Source organism: Melanostigma gelatinosum (genome assembly GCF_949748355.1).
Source record: "Melanostigma gelatinosum genome assembly, chromosome: 20".
In the NCBI taxonomy this organism is placed as follows: domain Eukaryota; kingdom Metazoa; phylum Chordata; class Actinopteri; order Perciformes; family Zoarcidae; genus Melanostigma; species Melanostigma gelatinosum.
Window position 1 is genome coordinate 12717661 of NC_136653.1, and position 22917 is coordinate 12740577.

The following is a 22917-nucleotide window of genomic DNA, read 5'->3' on the forward strand; positions in this document are numbered from 1 at the left end:
CTGGAAATGAAATATTCATACTGCAATTCACGCGAGCCCTCTCCAGCTGTGGGACCCCCCAGCATCGCCACCTGTCAGCTGACTGGATGTGGTTTCTCGCACCAAGAGCTTGGAGGCAAAGAGTCCAGACATGGTGGGCTTGTTTGTTTGTGAGACACCCAACTGTAGGCCTCTTCAGATCCAAAGACCAAGGTAAACCCCTGTCCTCCGAAGTGCCCTTGAGCAAAGGCAGTAAACCCTACCAGCATCACGGAGTGCTGTTATTTGCTATGTGGGGGAATGAAACAGTTAAGCTCTAAGTTTTGTAATTCACTTTATAATTAAAGTCAATGAAGAAGCTTCCCTGAGAACAGAAAATAGGCCAAATCATTATTTGTATCACCCTACCGTATAAAAAAAGACCTTTATTTCACTTTTGCCTTTAAAATGCATAGTATAAAAGTAAACATATTCAACCAAACCAACCTGCATGCATGCTGTTTGCAGAAAACAAGTTAAAAAAGGTACACGAATCAAAGTTGCAAGCTTCAGGCTCCGAGGAAGCCAACCAGGACTGAACCATTCACTTCGTCGCGGGGGTGGCTGATACAGTCCATGATTCATTCAAGCTTCACCTCAAACTGCAATAATGATACCTTAGTACTACGCAATGCTTGACACTCACGACATAAACGAAACACAAACTCAATGCGAGAAACATCAAAATAACCGGTAATTTGTCTCTAATGGGACATATTTAAAAACATTTACCCAGACAAATAACGTGGTCTGTTCCCTCTTCCATCCAGTTCTCTTTAGTGTTTGCCAATGTCGGAGGTGTAACTGGGGTCTGGCCCTGGACAAAGGTAAAAAATACACTAAGATATTTGTCCCTTTTCTGTTGGATAGTCTCTGGATGATTGCTCACGCTGTTGCCAGTCCGTATATCATGTTGCAATGCAATGTCCCCCAGACTTTCGTGGAGGATGGGGCGGTGTGGAGATGCTAGCAAGAGGGGGTGCTCGGCCGATCAGCCATGATGAGTGTTAACCGGCTAAACTAGCGTTACTGGAGGTGGTGAAATCATGTATAGTCATCAGAAAAAAGCCACAGCGACATGTATACGACAGCACGTGTGCTTGCCAATTCCGTTGGTTTGTTCTTAGGAGCTGACATTAGCAGGAAATGCCGTTTTCTCGCTGGCAACGTTAGCTTCATGCTAAGCTGGGCACAGCCGAAGCTGTGTAGTGTAACGTTAGGTTCAGGGGTTGCAGACAGCCCTGTAGCTGTGCCAGTCGACCCTAACGTAACACCACCTCCGCGTTCAAGTTACTGTACAGGACGACCGTGCAGTCAGGTTGCTATTTATGCATGTTGCTGTCAAGAGAGGTGAAGAAAAGCGAGACAGATCGCGAACCTCAGGGGCAGCAGGCAAGATGTACCGAAAATATAAACAGACGGCAATGAATTAACGTCCAAAATCCATTTTACTTTGTGGAAACAGTGTATATCTGTTGTTTTATGGACATGCCACTGCTTTGTTGTCACCAATCAAATCATGGCCCTCAACTGTACACAATGGACAGAGGTAACACCTGTAATCCTGATTTCAGGGTGAAGCCTGAATGTATCAGGGTTACAGCTCATTTCAAGTTGATGGGAGATGTTGTCCATCACTTAGAGGTGCCAGGTTCAAAGCCAGTATTTCACAAAGTGTCCCAAGTGCAAGGCACTGAATGTGTCCACACTCCAGGGGTTCAGGTCTGCGTCTGACCCGCTTTGCTGTGTTAACCTACTTCATATGTAGGCCTTCGTACCTCACTTTAGTCCCAAATAAAATGTGATTCAACTTCCCTTTTTGTCTTTTTCAGGCTGCTATCACAGTATTCTCTCCTTTTTCCGGGGAGCTTAGCAGCAGTAACATGAGCAAAGCGCCTTCAAATAGAGCTTCATTGTCTGGGTGTATTAGCTGCCAGTGGATCAGAATGTGAGATAGGCCTAGGGCTGCTCAGTTTGAGGTCAGTTCCACGGGCTTTGCACGCAGGAAATCTGTCAAGTGACAGCGAGCAGGTCCAGATTGCGCGACAACTGGTGTGAAATCATGACGCGCACTTCATTAATTGACATCTTTTTTTATCAAACAATTCAAAGCGCCAGTCTGTTATACGTGAAGAAAGTTGATAATGATCAGTGTGTTTCTAAAAAAAAATACTTCAAAGTTGCCGTCTGCTTTCAGGAATAGAGCATGGCTCAAGTGAAAGTACAGACCTCAGCACCCCTGGCTGGTCCTGGCCTCTCCCCCGGAGTTTCCCCGACGGCCATGGCCAGCCCAGGACCCCTGGGTCTGCAGCCCTCCGTCAACGGCACAGGCCCGGCCCCCACACCCGCCTGCCCTGCTCCTGCAGTCGGATATGGGGACGCCCCTGTGTCTGCTACATCGCCAGGTAAAAAACGCCAACAGAATAGTTTGTCATTCACGATAATTAGCTCATTTGACTTCTATATAGTTCTGACTCTGGGGCTGTAACCATGTTACTCAGTATACTGGGCGCGTGCTGCCGTGCTGTGTTTCAGGCCCGCCCCAGGAGAACATGGCAAACCCTAAAGAGAAAACTCCAATGTGTTTGGTGAATGAGTTAGCCCGTTTCAATAGGATCCAACCACAGTACAAGCTCCTCAACGAGAGAGGCCCTGCACATGCTAAGGTAAGGAATGGGGACATGACTCTGATGTCTAAAGCTGTGTAGATGAAGGTTTTACTAACTTAAAGAAATCTCTGATTGTCTTTCATCTTTCGTTATACCCATTCATGCTGAGGTAATCCATACTTATTTATGGCATTTCCTCCTTCCTTTTCATAATTAAATGTATCTCATACTATACGGGATCCAGAGGGATGTTGTTAAAAGAATAAATAGCTGCCGTCGGTTTATTTCTCTCCCTCTGGGTGTCACTGCTTCAGATCTTCACCGTGCAGCTGACTCTTGGGGAGCAGCTGTGGGAGGCTGAGGGCACCAGCATTAAAAAGGCCCAGCACTCCACAGCCGCCAAAGCACTGGACGAAAGTGTCCTTCCCAGGCCGGCGCCCCGCTCCCCTAAAGTGGACATCAACAGCAACCCAGGTACTGCAGCCGTAACCACATGTCATCGTACTGTTTACTAAGAATGTGTCTGTGGAGGATGATGTTTCAACCCACTTGCTACTAACGTGTTAGGCCCAGAATAGCTGGTATTACACAGGTGCAAAATGGCTATTTTAAGGAAGGCAAGTTAATGTCTGTCATCAGCCCTGAATGCAGAAAGTGTTTTTTTCCCAACTGAAATATTTCAAGTAATTGGAAACAGCCCTGAGTGCAAAGACTAATCCATGTCTAATTTATGTTCAATACTTTAATCAATACAAATATACAAAAAATCTAACCACTTTTTTTTTATTTTGCCGGTGCCTCAGCTTCAGCAGCAGATGACAGATGCTGGCTGCAGCAGCCAGACACAGTAAGACGGGATAATGACCCGTCAGAAAGAAAGTGGACCCGTTAAGCTTCTCATTAGGTTGTCAATACTGAGCTTATTTTGTCAGAGCGAGACAGCTGGTTGTGCCTCCTCTTATTTGTACTGTATTTGACCTTTTCTACGTATATATTTTATTTGCAGTAAGATGGTGTTTTTAATGAGAGATTTGCTCTCAAGCTTCCACACACTTAACCTTAAGCACCACAACCAGTTCCCAGTTGATGTCAAACTACATTTGTTCATTTGTTTATCAGTTTATGAACTCAAATGTTCAATCCTCTATGAATTCATGAGCATGTTAACATCTCACTTTTTGTTTTGTAACCGTTGTAAATTGAACATGGAGCGCATCATTTATTTAATACCGTCAATTAAATGTGTGGCAGTGGACACCGTAGTTGTGACATACTGCGTATGCATTATTTAGAGCTGACGTCATAACAGAAATAACTGAACAATATGACGGAATGGAGGAGTAGGAGGGACTCTTTTCCTGTCTTCTCTTCCGTATGTGGCTGAATGGCAGATTGCATTATTTTTGTTCTACTTTTAAGTTTTCACATCTTTGCTGCTTTGAGATGGACGGCAGTCCAAAGTATCCCAGCAGGCCTGGAGCTAGTCACACAGGACATTTAACAATGGCCGCTTCAAATATAATCAAACGGTTTTAAGCATCCAACACAGAATACAACATTTATAGCGTAGTTACAATATCTTTATTCTCCTCTGACCTCTCTGTATCTGTATCATGTAACTGTTCAACAAAGTATCTGATGGAGGGAGTCATGAGAGAGAGAAAAAACAGCATCAATGTCAATCTATCATCTATTGTCAAGCACAGAAGGTCCCTGCATGGACTCCACTACCAGTGAGGTTGCATTGGTGCCCTCTTGTGTTCGGAGGGAGATCGAGAGGCCTCAAAAGTCCGAGAGCAGCGTTTTCCTTTGGAGAGGTTATGCAACATCAGTGGGAAAATTTGGGATATATATTCTAAAAACTGAATTGTGAGCTTCAGTTTGATTTGCTGACGACGTCATCAATGATTCTGTCGATGCTTGGTATTTAATGTTCACAACATTAATCTGTCATATTTCCTGTCACATACAGGCAGTATAACACCCACAGTGGAGCTGAATGGTCTGGCCATGAAGAGAGGGGAGCCAGCTATCTACAGGCCTTTGGACCCCAAACCCATGCCCAACTACAGAGCCAACTACAACTTCAGAGGGATGTTCAACCAAAGGTGAGCTCCACAAACGCTGTGTAGTGACACGTATTGTGTCCGGTGTCATGAGGAGCTATTCCACTGAAATCAAATGAAGTGCGTCTTTGTTCACTCATTCTTTAAACTAGTCACTGTCCCATATTTATCGTTTTCCAGAGAGAGACTCGTGTTATTATTTTTTATTTAACCACTTTGGAAAAAGTTCCTTTTGAAAGGACATGTGGATAAAAACGCTGCGGAGAAGGTGAGATTTGTCTGAGTCAGCGTGGACATGTTCTTGATATATTACGGATGGCCTCAAACTGCACCGTCTCTTTGATCCCACTGGCTTCAGATGTGTGGCAGACGTGGCTCTCCACTCCATGTGTTTTCTGAACAAATGAGTGCGGCGCCCTCATGGGGTCCCTTTGCACTCAGTCTCTGTCAACCTCCTTCTTTCTTCCCTTCATTTTCTGTTGCTTCACTGGAGCCATCCAGCCATTTCCAAAACTCCATAAAAATGCCACAGAGGTGCAATTAATGATCACCTCTCCCCTCGGTGAAGGAATGCTCTCTGGGACGTGTTTGACTTGCCCTCACATCAACTCCAGGTACACTCTGTGATACTCTCAGTTAAGAAAGGACAGGGCGTCGCTTCTTGGGTTTAGTAGACTTATTATGATATCATTTCAAATACAGAGGCAAGGTGTTTGCAGAGTTGTGAGGCTCCAGAGGACACACTGTTCCTCCGGGATAGTTTGATACGCATCGGGTCATTCTCGGGATCCCCTCCAGGTGGCAGTGTTCGCTCCTTTTCAAAATCCTGAGCCACTGCTTTGATAAGGTGATCGAGCACCCATTTTGTAACAGGCAAGGTAGGAATGTGGTGAATTAATATAGGTTTTCATAAGCACAGATCTCTGCAGTGTAATGTTGAGCGTTTTTCGTGCAAAGCTTTGCTCATTCAGGCGCTAAACCCGCACACAAAAGGCGTAACGGAGAAGAGAACGCGTCTGTTTTGCTTGCTGCACAAACTTTGGCTCATTAAAGTCCTACGGTAAGGTATTCTGACGCCAAATGTGTGTGATTTATTTTACTTTAAATGTGGATGCGTTGCCAGAAAAGAGTCGGTGGTTGAGTTGCAGTGTTGGGTAACGTGAGTGTAGTCGTCAGCAGACTAGTCTAGCATCTGGCTCACATCTTCTCCTATTTGATCCACGCGAGAACAAACAGGAGGTGGAAGACAAATGTCTGTGGGGTAGAGGAGAAAATGTGTTTCCCAGCATCTGTCTGTCAATGTCATATGTCACAGGGATGAGTTTCTGTTTTTGTTTTCCGACGCCGTTTTGTAAGGAAGAGGGTGTGTGTGTGTGTGAGAGTGTGTGAGAAGACATGGGGGTATATATTATCCCAAGGTCACTTATGTTTTCATTAGGTCTCTTTCTTTCAGTGTAGTCGAGCCCCCGGATTAATGAAGGCGAGACCTCCTGAATATGAATCCTCTTCACCAGATGACTGACTATGTGGCGGAGTGACAGGCCATACTCCCAATCGGTCACCTTAATGACGCTGCGGGTAAAACGAAGGTTTCTATATGCCCATGTCCTTCCCTCTTATGATGAATAAGAGTGATCCGGAGTCATGTTGATGGAAAATCTCCCCATTAAAAGGGCAACCCGGCTCTGATCCATCAGCGCTCTAATCACCGCCAAGACCAGTATTGATTCATTCAGAAAGTGCCCCGATGAGAAAAGATGGCGATAATATGAAATGTGCATTCATCAGCGTCTTCATGAATCTTATTTATGGTGAAGGGGCCTGTGCATAATATCTTACCGTCCAAATCCCCGTTGGAATCTGTAATCCTGCTGTCATAACCACACCATTGTTCTCAAATACCGCACAACGCGTTCATCGGCTTATTCTCTCGGTGACTCGGCTGCCGTGAAACATTATACGGACATTTTAGCCCAAATGATTCAATCATTGAATCAAGAAAAACATATTTTGTTATCAAGAAACATATGACATCAACCTTTTTTTACACGGACAATCCCCGACTCGCGTGTTATCGTTGGAACACCTGATTCCAGTGACTCATACTGGACTCCTCCAGTCTGTCCGAGGCGCTCCCAGCTTTCCTCCCGCTGCTGCCGTCCCGGTGGGGGAGGGAGGGGGGGGGGGGGGGGGGGGTAGCCTGCATCCTGTCTTCAGTCAGAGCTGGAAATTTCGGATAGGACTTTCTCTGTTAGAGCAGTCGGAAGCCGCCCACCTCCTCCCGGCCCTCATTTGTTTATGACGGTAACACCATGTTAGCTGGAAGAGCAGTGGGCCGAGTGACTGGGGGTGCTTTTGCGCCGTGACATTTCCTCCCGCGATGGTATTCAGATACCGAGCTGCTTTCTCTTGTCGGGAAACGGAGAGGAGTGGGTCGTATGTTGTAGTACCAGTCTGGAATGTTTTGAATTGAAGCGTAAACAGAGCTTCTGTTTTTGTTTTGACTTTATTTTTAATGCTTTGCATCTTAACTGAGTGGAAAAATGATGGAATGGAATGAGTTGTTATTCAGGTGTCACTTGAACCCACACGGAATTATCACCAAACTCTACATTTTCGCTTCTTCTCCGAACCGTTTTTTTGGCATCGTCCAGATCGTAGATTTGATGTTTCAGGCCGATATCTTTACCGTTTCGTTTGATATCGCTCTCTTCAACCTTGTTTGTTGCCCCAGCAGGCTGCTGTTCTCACTGAAAAGTGAATAAACCCGCCGTACGCTACCTGCCCAGCAGAACAGCAGACAGACACAGTTAGCGACCAGCTGGTGAACATAGTGGGTGCATCCCAAGTCTCGTACTTGCATCCACGTTTTCTCTCACTTGCGTCTTTTCCAAGTGCGTCGACCCATCCGAGGAGAGAGGAAACAAGGAAATGTGTTTTAACAGAAATGAGACGTCCTTTCGTCTGTAGCGTCGCGTGAAGCGACGTCTGTTTCTGATGATCATGTAAAAAGTGTTTCTTGCTGATAGACGGACAGACTCTCCGGCTCTCTCTGACTTTAATTGTATCCATAAGAAAAGTTGCTGAGGGAAATATCAGATCACGAAAAGACAATTATTTGAAAAAAAAATTAAGAAGTTGTTCTTGCTCCAATGAACATATATTTAAACCAGATGGTGAATCAGAAAGCAAATGAAATATAAAACTCAAGTTTAATCTGTGATCTGTCTTCTTTCTGGTATGAAACTCCCGTGATGTTGAGAGAAATCAGATCGGCTGCAGCGTCCAATCAAATAACCGATGAACGACGAGGGGGCGTGTCGGCCGTTAAAACACTTCCTGGAAGGCCCGCTCTCGTGCGTCCTCGCTCATGCCTCCTCCGAGATCCCTCCTCGCTCCTCCAGGAAATGACTAATAAGAGAGGTGGGATGTACCCCGTGTGAGATAAAGAGACAGATGTTCCCCTCAGGCGTTGGTGGAGACCAAACTAGAGTTCAAAGGAGAGTAAATATTGGACGTACCCTCTCGAGGTGGCTAGTCAAAACCTACAACAATGAAAATCAAGCATTAAATACGAATATCAACAGCGTTACATACTTCAGTGTTGAGCTTGTCTTTTGATTTCGGCACATAAAGAGTTAAAATGTTTGTATTCTAGACTTGCGTGTACGACTGTGTCCTTGTGAAATCAATGACGGCCTATATGCCTCGGTTCTGCCGCGTGTCCTGTGCGTGTCCACGATCATGTAGGAACTCTAAAGACACAGTTGCCATGGAAAGATAATTATCCTTGAAAGATGAATACCCTTCTCCTGCCTGCAGGACATCAGAATAACATCACACAAAGAGCAGGCGCACACACACACACTCACACAAACACACTCTCACAGGTGTGCTTTGTCATCTACATCTCTAATTGGGCCAACCTGGCTCACTGAAAAGGCAAATCTGCCCACGAGCGCTTTTCTATATTCAACATTTCCTCTCATCTCTTCCTATGTGGACGTATCAGATATCCTCTGAGGTCCTCTTCTCACACACACACACTCGCCGTTTTTTTTTTCTCGCTCACTTCCTCCCACTCAAGTTTATTATTTTTTTCTCCAGCTTACTGGCCTGTTGGGCCTGAGACTCTCATAGAGCCTAAACCGGACACTGTGTGCTCTGTCGTCCACTCAGACATTCCACAGATATGATTTCTCTCACTCATCCGTCCCGTCGTCACTGCCAATGCCCACAAGGTACATTTATTGCATTATGTTTTTTTCTTTTTTCAATTATCATGCATCTGTGAAGATCAGTAAATCAGATGCTTTCACTCGGGATAGCTCATAAGTTTCCATGGGCTTCGTGCCAGAACAAAGGACAATCCGTCCAAATTGTAAAAATGGGTGTAAACTCATAAAGCAGCATTTTTATAGAGGAGACTGTGGGGGTGGAGGAGTGGAGCACAGGTCCAACATAAACAAATGCTTCGAATGATTTGTGCTCAACAGACTCAACGACAAAGAGGTCCGCTCTGCCCTTTCATCTTCTCTCCTCGGAGTGGAGTTTTGTGTTGCGTATCCCTGTGTTTGCCTTGATGTATTGAATGTATAAAAGAGAGAAATACCAGTAGAAATACCTTTTTGTAAGCCTGTGTATCGGTATGTTTCGCAGGGCGAGTCGGACGACTCTAGTGACCTTCCTCGCGACATCTCGCTTCTGTCGTTTCATAGAAACAAACACCACGCGTACATTCACTGCTATTCCTGTGAAATTCCCAAATTCCAGAGATACTCCGATAGTGGTTTGTGATGTAATTTCAACTCGCCCTACAATTACATTTCATCCCATATGCGCAATTTTATCCAATTTTTCCTATATATGTTTACATATTGAAAAAAAAAAAAGCCCTTTTTTTTTCAACTACACCTGTGAGCCGAGTGCAACGTGATGCCCTTCTGCTGTGCACTTGCTCTGAATACTAACGGATAGATAATCGTATGCATTGCCTCTCAGGATGCTGATGCACAGAAGCATCACCCCGCACATTTAAGTCTTTCGCATCTTTACAAAGACATTTCTGAACAGGCCTTTTTCTGTCTCTTCATTTTCCTGTACAATTGCGCACACTGCTGTTTGTGTTGTACTTTCACAACAATCAATAACTACTCTCCTGTGGTTGGATGTGTAACAACAAGATGTAATGAGGAATATATAAATGTCTCAAATCTATGACATATGTGCGCTTTATTTACTTTGAATCTCACCAGCATTAGACACACCGTTGGATTCTGCATGCACGGCTCTTGCAGTGCCATGTAACTGTTAGCGGACGGCTCTTCTCCCGTCTTTCTAAATCGTTTTGACGCAGGGAAAGTCAAAACAAAGTTTGTTCTGTTAAGTGACGCCGTACTTCTTCTTCGGTGGTCCTGCCACTCGAGAGCTCACCAGGAGTCTGAGCAACTGTATTTTACGTCATGTAATTGGTTCGCTCTCAGCACGAGCAAACCACGCTTCGGCTGGAAAATGCACAGAGTAAGCAAGAGCGTCTGTGTGCGAGTTTGTTGAACATCTTGAGTTTGAACGGCACTGTTCGAACCTGAATGACTCAAAGTATAGAATTAACTAGAATGTGCCCTTTTCTTAATAAATTAACTAATTGGCTGATTTGTAAGCATGTTCCGAGAAGATTATACACACACTATAGCAGTTACATATTAAGTTGTGCATTCACCGCTGATACACATTCAATCTGGACAACAGACAATTAAGAAGAAACATTTATCAGTCGGTAGAAAATGTCGCCTGACGAAGGAAAATCAGAAAGAATTTCATGGAAACCAAGTTTGGCCGTAACGAAATCCATGTTATTTCTTTTTTAGGAAATGGCAAAGGAGGATTTCTTTAACAAAGCAATTAATGTTGCTCTCTTAATGACAATGAACATGAAACGGCAGGTCCCAGTGCAACATTGTTAATGAGGACAGCAGGCTCTGATTTTAGACGGATCCCCTGCCAGCCGTTCCCCTCAGCCAGCCAAGTCTTAAACGTTGGCACTAGCAGGGCATGAGGGCTAAGAAGTCTTTTGATTTTATTTTGCTAAGTCACACATGGTGTAATGGCTTTGCACACACTGGCAAGCCTTCTATTACTCACTGGTTTTCGGTGCTTAAGGAGTTAGAATTATTCTCACGCGATGCCTGTTTTTAGTCAGATAATCTCCGTTGGTTTCTTTTATTACATCAGCCCTTTTATTTTTTTTTAATCAAGTAGAGCTCTTTGCATGCTTCCCTCTGTAAGCTTGCTACCTGTCAGTTACAGTGCTGTTAAGCTATCATGTTTGGAAACAATACTTGATTTACATCTGTGAGTCAGCAGTAGAGTGTGACAGGAGAGTTTGGGTCAGTTTACATGGGGCCGTGGAAGGAGGGCACACAGAGCTCGCACAAAGAGAGCTTTAATCTCTCGGTCAAGAATGAAACCCACAACAAACGGTAAAAAACAATGAGCGCTGTCAGACTGGACAATTTAATTAATCTCCGTTATGAAACCTCTGTTTTTATGAACGATGTCTGTTAGAAATCTTTGATAAATAGCCGTTGTCGGTAAAGGTAGTCCGTGAGACACCAGCAGCACATCACACAGGAGGGATGTGGCTTCTCTGAGACCGCTACAGGTCTCTCACACACACAAATTAGCCTACATTTTGAAAGCATTGAACTTAAAGCATAGGTTTTGTTCGTATACAGTTTTATAGTTTATGACTTGTCACACACTCGTAAGTCAAGTTGGGTGAGTTGATCAGTTGCCACTATAAAGGCTCTTGGAGTGTAATGGAGAGTATTCACAATATCCTCTGAATTAAAGCTCCCAAAACCTTTGCAGACTGACAAAACCTGATGCTAGCAGTATAGTATCTGGCTAAATGGCCAAAAAGGACACGCATAATATAAGCACAAAGTTGATTACATTCCACAAAAAATGTAAAACTATTATATCATTTTCACCGTTGTCGTTTGTTTCATTCCCCTATTTATTTATTTTTTCATTTATTTATTAGACTCTGGATGAGCCATTAGTGGGCAACCATAACAACCATAGGTGTCTTTCTGTGTTTCATGCTGCTTAATGAGCAATTAACCTCAAATAAATGATTTCATTTGAACTCACAGTGAAGGTCTCTAACCTCAGGCAGGGTCCAAGGAGCTTTGAACAAAACTCCCATAGCTCCATGGGAGTTGCTGTTTTGAGCACTACGTTAACTTGACTACATGTTGACTGTTCTCCAAACACAACTGTGTATTTTCTACATTAGCGGTTGCGTGAGGCAGAAGGGAAGGAAAGCATTCAATGACGGACACGGGGAATGAAGTGCGGAAGTGGGAGGGAGAGAAAACAACAGATTGGAAGAAAGTGCAGCTGGTGGACGAGGGAGACCGTCCAAGTTTTTGCATTCTTTTCTCCCCCCAAATATATGTCACCCTTTTAATCACGGCACAGCCCCGCAGCCCTTTACAAGGCTCTGAGTCAGTTGTGTGTGTGTGTATAATTGTGGGCTAATCCATCCAACTATTTGTGTGGCCAGTCGTTGTGTTCGGTTGGCCCACTTTCTTCTGTCTGCTGTAGTTGAATACATGTGTTTCCATCCTTAAAGAAGTTGTTCAGCTCTGAGAAGATGGTCTTTTCATAAAACTAGGCTGTTTTGCAGTAGAAAGGAAAGGCACAAATATGTTTTTTTAATTGGTGTGGCGTGACGAGCAAAAACTGAGAAATGGGGCTCTGATATTCCTGACGTATTCTGTGCCGTAGAACAAAACATTGAAATCTTTTGATCTCGTAATAACCACAGATCGTATTTCAGACCACGAACCAGAAACCATTCAAATATCCCACTGACGTTGAGACAATAGAACCAGAAGTGAGAAAATGCTAACTCATCAGACGTTGTCCTTATCCTACTCTACTATAAATGCAAGAGCCCAACCATACAAAGATCACCCACGGATTAGATATTGTTGTGCTACATCATAAAAACTCATGAACATGCACTGCGGCAAACAGTCTTTCATACCTTAATGCGCATTTCATTTGATTTCTAATGACTGAGTGGTTGAGGTGACCACCAATGGGGTTTCTAACAACCACCGGTTGACTGGGCTGATTACGGGAAGCGATGTATTCCAAACAAAGCTTAATTTAATGTGTTCTCATGGGCACAATGGCAGGTTTACGACGAAAAGGAAGTGCTGCATTTGGTTTTTATTTCTGCGGTCTGCACAAGTTTGCCAGCTGAAGCTGTTGAAATGTTCACTGCTTTCTATACGCTTACCATCTGCAACTGGTCGAGGTCACGAGCCAAATATTTTCCGTTAACTTCCGTCGAACTACACGAGCTCCTGCAAGCGCCATGTGTTTGCATTTTGCCTTTTTTTTAAATTCTATTCAATTCATCTGGCGCGGTCACTGTTAAATAACATCACTGTGAATGATGCAAGATTTCCCAAAAACGTCATACCTAACCGACACTACATGTGACCATGTTTTTTTTGACATTATGTGAATAGAATAGTGATATGATCAACCTGTCACTTAGTGTAATGTACGGGCCTATCTGGTGCCTTTTTAATGTAAATGTGTTACAATGTAATCTAGCTCGTGTGAGCATGCGGTGACGGAGGATCTGCTTTTTCTACACCGGCAATTTAGAAAGGAAATAAGTTTTCCGTACCGGAGGAGAAAATAGTTTCCAGGACAGACGAAATGTCACCCCGTCATTTAATAATTGCAATGCCATATCTCCCATTTCCCAGTCTGTGACTTTGTGTGGGCTCAGAAACTCCAATGCCTCTGAATGTGTCACACACACGCACGAGTCTTTGAATGATTAAAGATGAAAGAGTAACCTTAACTAAGGCCGCCCACATTAAAGAGAGCCGCAGGGAGGCTTCGTTCCTCAAAGTCAAATTCATTACTCGCTGCTAAACGCAGATGAGTTATCATTTGATTGAGTTGTGTTTTGTTTGTTTTTTTCATCCCCGAGTCACAGCAGATACACACACGAACACGCACGTCATCACAGACACAGCGGTGTTTCTTTAAATCGTTTTTTTCAGCGGTCTCCACACCCTCCCCACAGGTGTCCTGGTCGCTCTCTGTAGTAATAATAATAATAACAAAAATAACAGTTGATAACACAGAACAGGCAGTTCAAGCCAACATGTGCTGATTTCTTTTTTTTCGTACTGGCCAAAGAGCGCCAGTTTTATTTTTTTTGTTTGCATGATTTTGACGTGTGTGCGTGTGCTCGCCTGTGTTCTTGGCTTCGCTTGTGTGTAAGCCACTACTTTCCCACGTTGTGGAGTAGGGTCTCCCACAGGCCTCCCTCCATGTCCCCCTCTCCTCCCCCCCCCCCTCCTTCAGTCTCCCTCCTCTCTCTTTCTTATCCCGCTCTCTCCTCCTCCTCTCTGCACCTGTACTCGGCGCTCCAGCTCCCAGCTGCTCCCATCTCGGCTCAGCGCTGTTTGGCCGGAGCCCATGTTGCACTTGGCATGTCCTCTGAGACCCTGGGGCCACACTTGACGTGCGAGGGCCAGGCAGGCCCCCGCCCAGGGAAGGCTCCCGTGGCCAGGAGGAGCTGGGAGCAGACTGACGAGAGGAGGGCCGTGGGGCCGGAGAAAAGACCTGCTGGAATTCTGGGAGTAAAAATGCTGACTCATTGTTAGTCCTGCTGGGCAGGAGATTTAGGAAAGACATGAAGGCAGGCGGAAGAAGAGGGGCATATTCAGAGAAATGACAAATGTGTCCGTAGGAGTTATCTCGTAAGACTTACTGTTCGTAAAGAGGCAGTATTTACAGTATTTTGGTTTTCAGAAAATACCAAAAATGCTTCAGTAAAAAGGAGAACTTACTCGAGTTCGAGGTTATTTCCTGTTTACTACAGCTTGGGTCATATTGTCATAGTTTCGGTCATAGTTCCTATCAGTTGTGATAACTCTGTACTGCTGAGGTCTGGAAACATGACATTGGAGTTTTCCAGTGAAATGTCTCTACAGCTGTGGATGTATTTCCATGATATTTTAGTGCAGATATCCGTGGTGCCCCAAGGATTGACCAACAATTTAGTTGAACCCCAGTTTTTTCCATATAATGCCATCAGCAAGTCTACGCTTTCACTTCTCCAGTGAAATATTTCAACATCTGAGAATGAACTATTGGATGAAGTGCAATTAAAGACATGTTTACATGCTTTTCTGGATGAATTGTAAGGCACCTTTGGTGATACCCTGACTTTCATAGAGTGCCATCATCAGGTCAAACTTTAATTTCTCCAATACTTTGTAAAGCTAATGATATTTCCATCAGCCTCTGCTGTATTTTAGCATGCTTTTATGCTAAAAGATGGTAAACATTATACCTGCTAAACTTCAGTATGCTAGCACACAGATGTTAGCATTTTGCGCTAAACACTACCGTGTCTAGGTGCAGGCCTGCTAGCATGGCTGTAGCCTCTTAGTCCTGTTGTACTTTTTAAGAGAGTTGACTTGAAACATTTGATCGCAGTCATTTCAAACATTAGCATACAGTGTATTCAGGGGAGTGTTCACAGAAAGTGCTTGTTTGGCTGTTGTTGAATATGGCCGTATGACTTGAGAACTCTTTATTTAATTATGTGCATGTGTGCGCTGTTGAAAGAAACTGTGAACGTTTCCAGTGCATACAAGGTTTTCCCGTCCTCTTGGGTTTTCTAACTTCTTGGGTTCCCCAAAATTCCACTGGAGTAATTAAATCTCACATCTCACTGCTGCTGAATTGCCACGTAGGATGTTTTGGTACAGCTGAAAATGAACAGATACGTATTCACGGGGAAAGAGGATTGCCACATTTGTGTCAACTGACTCTACTACTAATTACTTATTTTCATTCTGTCATTAAAAAGCTCAATGATTTGGCCAAACGTGAGAATATTGAGTACATTTGGCACCAGACTCTAGTCAAGACACGGTACCATGAATCTCATGTTCTGCTATCCATCTGTGTCTACCACATATGGCGTCTGTATGTCCTTGTGAATATAAGTGTATACTGGCAGAGAAGAAAGAGGACAGGGAGACTGATATTAAAAAAAAAAAGAGTTTGGATTCCTCTCCTCTCTTGTTAGCTTTCCCACTGTTTCTCATTCCTTGTCCTGGATCCGGCAGACATTCTCAGCCCTTCTCACCCTGACCCAGGAGGGGGGTATCACACACGCGGACTCGCAGACCTCTAAATCTGCTCGGTGACAGCTCGGTCCCGCTCTGTCAAGACCCGAAGAAAGAGAGGAGAATCTATGTTCGGGGCCAGAAGAAAGAGGAGAGGATATATGTGTCCCTGCGCTTTGTTTGCCGTCCCCGTGCTGAGATTCAATAGCAAGACATCAGTCAAGTGGTTAGCCAGCGGGCCATTGTGTAGTAATTGACCCTGATGAAGTGGTGGGACTTTAATTTGGGAACAGTGTAAACGGTGTGGATTGATGGCTTGGCTCATAATGTCTGAGCTACTCCCGCTTCTTGTTTTTCCCATATATTTATGGCTACATATTTATTTATAGGCGTTTTCTGTTTTGTTCATTCCAGGTACCACTATCCTGTTCCTAAGATCTTCTACGTGCAGCTGTCTGTGGGGAGTCACGAGTTCATCGGGGAGGGACGCACCCGCCAAGCAGCCAGACACAATGCGGCCATGAAGGCCTTGCAAGCGCTGCGCAACGAACCCATCCCCGAACGGCCGCCGCAGGTAAACACACACACACACACACACACACACACACAAAAGAGCATTTAGAGACAGAACGGCGTACGCTAGCGGTGCGTAGTTCTTTTAAAAAGTCAATCCCTGCCGACATCTTCAACACAGTTCCATTACTTCTGAAGCTTAAATGCACTTCTGTAGGACGGACCATATTAGTCGAATGAAGGAGCTTCTATTTCTCGCTGGTCTGGACAAAACCATCGTTTTTCACCTCTGCCCTGTATTGTACTATTACATTTTGCAGCTTGTTAGTTTCGGCACGACTGCAATGCACTATGCTGCTAGCCAATCTGTGCGACTCATTCATTCGTACTGAAGATGATCTTTCATAATGTGTCGCAAATACGTTGCATCATTCTAATTGCATGTTAGCTCTAAGGAGGATTTTCATGTTAGATACAATTTATTCGTACCGTGCCCGAGTACAATAGCCCCCCCTCTCCACTCAGCTTTCACATTATAGTTGTCCCGTACCCGAGCACACTGCATCCCCTACGCAGCATATGTCAAAAATGATTGACCTCAAATATCTTCAATAAACCACCACATCAGACAAAAAAGACACGTGAGAGGCTGTATCCAGGACATTTGTGATATTTTTGTTGTTGAAAATTGCTTAAATGATGTGCTTAAACGGTTTGTTGCCACTCGATTGACAGAACGGGAATCGTAGCAAATATGTTGCTTTGTTATAGATTTTTCATACACGCTTGGATGTGCTGTCTGCACGCATTTCAACCTTATGAAACCTCTCGCCCCCCCACTGCTTTAACCTTGGCTGACTGTTGCTCTGCTTGCCCCACCCCCCCTCGCACTTGAAACTCTTTCTTTAATGAAAAGTCAAAGGATTTGTGCTGCTGATCTGTTGTGTCCCTGCAGAGGCTCTATTAAGAGTGTTGCACACTATGACGGATGCGTAACAACCTTTCAATCCGATTGACTCCATTTCAGCTCTAATCATATTCTAATGTATAATTTAAGCCCGGCAGGTCTCCGTGGTTTAGTTCGCACCTGGCGGGAGGGTAGCTTCGCTTTTTTATTTTTATTCCTTTTGCTTTCTGTGTCACTCTTACCATTCCAGAGTTTCCCCTTCGGCATAGCTGTTAACTGTTGTTATCGTCTCCCACCGGAAATCAAATTACCCCGATCCTCACCGTCTGGCATCGCCGACGGTTATTCAAAACGCTTTGGCTCCTCTCACCTGTCCGACTCGCTGTCTTGTGGCGTCGGCCTCCATAAATGTGCTCTTTGTTTGCTGCTGCTTCTGAGTCTTGCTTTACAAATTGAGGCACATTGTGTCTCCAGTACACGTCTGTCATTCTGTCTCCATGTGTGTGTGTGTGTGTGTGTGTGTGTGTGTGTGTGTGTGTGTGTGTGTGTGTGTGTGTGTGTGTGTGTGTGTGTGTGTGTGTGTGTGTGTGTGTGTGTGTGTGTGTGTGTGTGTGTGTGTGTGTGTGTGTGTGTGTGCGCGCGCGCGCGCGCGCTCGTACATGTGTAAATGTGCGGATGCCCTCGGGCTAGAAGTTTTTCTCTTTAACCATTGTCTGTCAAACCTTTTTTATTTTGAGGAAGACCACGGGTAAATATCAGTGACACTCCAATTGTGTTTTGTACACGAGTAGAGCAACAATATGTAACAATAGGAAACGCAAAGACCTCCTCCAGCTTCCTTTCAGGCAGTAAAGATTATATAAGGAAACTGCTGACTTTACTCCTAAAGCCCTGCCGTTTGGTTTAGATGCTGATGATATTAGCACAGTTATGATGTCTGCTGCTAAACAAGTGCTGCTTGTCTTGAAGAAAAGCATGTTGAGTGGAAATCTGCATCATTTGTTTCTCGGAGATTGTACATGGTTGCTGTCAAGGAAAATTGTCACTTTATGATAAACAGTTGCTTTTTCTTTAAAGAACCAAGTCGTTCTGTCTATGGAGTGGTCTCGTGTGACGTCACAGTTTAGCTGTCGGCCATGTTGGAGTACACACAAAGCCACTGGCATGCACGGCTGAGTCGCATAACCTATCGGTGGTGAACTTTTGTGCTGTCTTTGGTTGTGGCAGCAGAGCTGATAGAGACAAGAAATCATTCTTTCGTTTGCCAGCGGTCATTACACATCAAGGAAATGACACGAAGGAGCTATCCAAGCGACGTCGCGAGAAATGGCTGTCACGCATCTCTCGAGATATAAAGGAATGGAATTTGGCGTACACTAGAGTATGTGCGGATCACTTTATAAGTGGTCAGTGATTTTATTTACTAATTCGTTTGTGAACAGTATTTAATAAAGGAAATATAAATTAAACTTGGACATGAGAAGGTTACCGAAGCTTCATCGGCCCGTGACAGCAGTCGGTACCAGAGACGTGTCGAGCGTGTACAACAGGCCAAACACAGAGATGCAGCCTCAGCATTGCTTGATATGAGTTTAACGTCAGATCATATATATATACACACACCGATGGATGAAGTTAGGGGTTAGTTTAAAGTTAATTCCTACACACACGCACACAATGACGTGCATGTACAATGTAAACAAACACACGTGTCTGTTTGCGCTGAGTAAACATTGAATATTGCTAAATATCTGACCAGATCTGTATATATTTACTCTTCCAATGACGAGATGAGAATTCTCGACGACCGTTGCTTTGACGTGTCGGACCCATCCACTGACAAACTGATTATAAGCGTCGAGCCCTTTGTAGCACGCCAACTCGTCTTTTGTGTAGGACTGGGGGTGTTCACGAGATACGCGTAGATGTTGGCGTAGTTTACCGATGGAAGATAAGTAGGATCGGCACTGAAACCATCTGCACTCATCGTATAGGGATCCAAGTTACCAATAACCTTCAATTTGGCCAGGTAGCGAACCTTTGATGCACTATCCAGTGATTCAAAGTATGGTATTTTCGCCGCACTTCCTTGTTTACTCGCCGCCATGTAGGTTCTGTATGTACTCCAACATGGCCGACCGACCTCGTAACTAAGGAGATCGTGACGTCGGTGAGACCACTCCATTGGGAGCCCCTTCCTCCCATCCCTTTGATGTGTAATCCTTTGGCCCTGTTACCAAACCAATTGCCCTTGAGCATCGACGTGAATGCGAAGCGTTTTGCTCCTTCAGCGTGAGAGTTAATGTCTCACGAACAAGTGGTGAAGCCACACACTGTGTCTCCTCTTGTTCATACGTTTCCCAGGACTCTCTGTCCAGTACATCCATAAGTAGAGGCGGCACCGAAAGCCATATTTAGGCCTGTATTTGTCTTTGTCACGGGGGAAGGTCTCCGATCTACTTGGTCATTCCGCTTCGCGGCCTAATACACACCCTCCGACAGATGCAGACGCTTCACACCCGGTGGCTTGTTAAGTGCAGCCTTGAGAGAGGATTCACATTATTATTCGCACACATTAAGAACGCTTGAAAAGTGTCGGGGGGGGGGGGGATATGTAACCATGACTACATATTCGACTTTTTATGAAAACAAATATGCATACGGTACAGGATGCAGAACATGTGAGTCTGAGCACACACACACACACACACACACACACACACACACACACACACACACACACACACACAAAACAAAGCAGGCGATCACACGCCTCTCGTCCATGCGAGGTCTCTCGCCCGGTGCGGTATAGGTGCATTGTACCACGTGACTGTTTTCTATGAAATCCAAGAGATCTCACAGTATGAATCATGGGTCATATCGGATCGCACAATGAGGCAGGCGAAAAGGAAGAAGCCCAAAGGGAAAGACGGCAGACATTCATACGTAATCGGACAAAGAGCTGGACACGAGGAGATAAAGATCGAGACAGCACTCTGCATTCCCATAGACAATTGGCACCGAAAAGCCCCCTCGTTGTATGGCTTAAGATATCATCTCTGTCGCGTGAACTACATTTCTTTATTAGTGGAAGGGACCAATGGCGCTTTTATCCAGAGGTGAATGCAGCCGTCATTCTTGTAGAGTCTGGATTATCCATATTTAAACAACCTCTGGTATTAAGTCCAGAATTACTTCATAGTTTCATGGGCAGCAGATTTCTTTTGGATTTAGAAAATGTCGGATGTGTGGAGCTTAAAATGATTTATTTCTAGTGGATCAGCCATGTTTCACGCCTGATGAAAACACTAAGTAGGGCCTTTGTTCTTCTTACAGGGCGATGCCGTTCTTGATGTAAATAAATAATTATTTTGCGATGAAGAACAGAGAGTTAATAACATAGAAATATCAGAGGACAGAGGACCACCAGGATACTGAGTTCTCCATCTGATATCCGATAAGGGTCATAGCCAGAAAACAGGCAGCTTCTCGTTGCAGCAGCTTGGCAGACTTCCACTCTGTATGTGTGCAGGAGTGTAATCCTCGATGTGATATGTGCCACAGTTTTGGGGGTCACAGTCTGGTATTTTCTGGTACATAAAATCAGAAGAAGTAAAGAAATATTTTCCATTTATTTAAAAAAAATCTCAACATTAATCATAAAAAAAGTGCTTTCAAAGTAAAAAAAATCAAACAAAAGACAATATCTGATCAGTGTGCCAACTTAACAACTTGAAGGACCATTATAGCATGTGCACTTTAAGTTTACTACGACTGAATATGGTTTCATATCTGTTTCACAGAACTCTAATGGGATTTCTTTATTGCTATTGGGAGAACACCTTGCACCTAAGTCTGTTCAAGCCCAATATCCACTTCAGATGATGCCATTTCAAATGAGTTGCATCTTTAATGTGGCTTTTCATTGACATAAGACCTAGCATGTAGTAGCCTGAACATTATCCACATTTATTTGTGATCTAATCCTCTTTTCCTTTTTCGTTCTTGCTCTAATTTGGTGGGAGATTATAAAGGCTTCCAAGCAGGGTTATAAATGATGTGAGCTGCTCTTCCAGCTTTGGTGTCTTTTTTAAGTTCACCATATCAGTGACGCTAGTTATGTGAGCCCGGTGAACCGAAAAAAATGTCTTTTTTTCCTACCAGTCAACAACTGAAAAAGCTTTGGGTTCTGGACATACTGAACAGTTCATTAATTACAGATAATATATTACTTAAACTAGTTTTTACTGAACAATAGACCTTTGGAAACCTATAGCCTAACAGTGGCTTAACCATTTTCACCTCTGATATTTTCCCTTCTCTTCCAGAGCCCAGAGGAAAAAGGGGAGTCTGAGGAAGGTACCGACGCCAGCAAATCAGAGATCAGCCTGGTCTACGAAATTGCCCTGAAGAGGAACTTATCTGTCAACTTTGAGGTGAGAAAAAAAAAAGGACAAATACGGCCACGTGGTGCCATTATTATGAGGATAAGAGGCCACGCAGAATGCATGAGTGGTCACGATGTACAGTACCGGTAAGTATGACAAAAACGAAAGAACTCACTGGAATCTGAAGGAGTCACAGTGATTATGCTCAACCCTAATGATAAGGAAACAACTGCGCAAGGACAGGCATGTTTTCCAGGTTTTGCTTGATTTTCCCATCAGTGAGGTCACTTATCTTAAAAAGAGTAAAACCAAATATTTGCACAGAGGTGGCTCACTGCCTGAGAACGCTTGTGGAAATTCTTAACTTCCAATGTTCCTCTTTAAAACATATTACATGTACATGAGCCCTCCAGTCAGTATTTCTTTGTGAAGTAAGGTCTTTGACACATTTTCAGCAAAAAAACTATTTTTACATGGTGACCAAAATGCATCTCACACCTCTGTTTGATATGCACACCTAAGACATTTTCTTTTTATGGCATCAATCTTATCTTGTGCATTAGTTTTCACAAATGTCTCCAATTCAAAATGACATGTGCACCTCTGGATTTGGACTAGAATTCAAAATTACATTTTGTGCGCTTGAACAGCTCTCGCCTACACATCATAACCGATATAAGTCTGTATTGCAGAACCCAGGAAAGGTATGAAGGTATTAGGAAATGAAAGAAGTTGAATATGAACCCTGCAATCTTTTTTTTTTTTTTTAAACGTCTAACATTACTTTTTTCTTTCCGGCACCGACAAATTTGGGCTTTTATGTCCCACACAGTTTAGAGAATCACAGTATGATTGAATCTAATCTGTCTGAACGAACTGCTTGTGAAAGAGCACCCCTGCTCTTTTTCCTAAGACGTGTCTATATTTCTTAAAAGTTTCGCAAAGTTGAGGCGAACAGCTGCAGGAAAGTGTGTGTGTCTGTGATATTAATATTAAAACCTCCGTGTTTGTTGAAAAAGGTGTTTGGGATTTTCCTTTTCACGTCAGTACATTCTTGGTGGGTTTAACACCCAGCATGTAGTGACCGTGAGAGGAAATGAATCTTAAGCGGCGTCTGCCTCGGTTTGCTGATGGCGTACTCTTAGTCACAGCTGTGTCCGAGCTGCCGCTAGCACGTTCCGCTGGATAAGACGACGGTCGACCTGCGTTGCTCCGGTGTTTTTTAGTTTTGCC

General features: G+C 44.0%; 1 protein-coding gene across 5 annotated transcripts in view; it reads left to right on the forward strand.

Moving 5' to 3' along the window:
- Positions 1-793: 793 nt before the first annotated feature.
- The window catches only part of stau2 (staufen double-stranded RNA binding protein 2), a 71462-nt gene continuing 49338 nt past the window's right edge, over positions 794-22917 (forward strand). For 3 of the 5 annotated variants that reach the window (XM_079292482.1, XM_079292484.1, XM_079292483.1), the window contains exons 1-7: positions 794-845; positions 2216-2423; positions 2554-2684; positions 2942-3101; positions 4600-4735; positions 16291-16450; positions 21625-21732. In XM_079292482.1, the coding sequence (XP_079148608.1) occupies positions 2225-2423; positions 2554-2684; positions 2942-3101; positions 4600-4735; positions 16291-16450; positions 21625-21732 (894 nt within the window). In that variant the 5' untranslated portion in view covers positions 794-845; positions 2216-2224. Of the gene's footprint in view, positions 846-2215; positions 2424-2553; positions 2685-2934; positions 3102-4599; positions 4736-16290; positions 16451-21624; positions 21733-22917 lie in introns of all 5 variants that reach the window. The other 2 variants (XM_079292480.1, XM_079292481.1) reach the window with 1 other exon arrangement.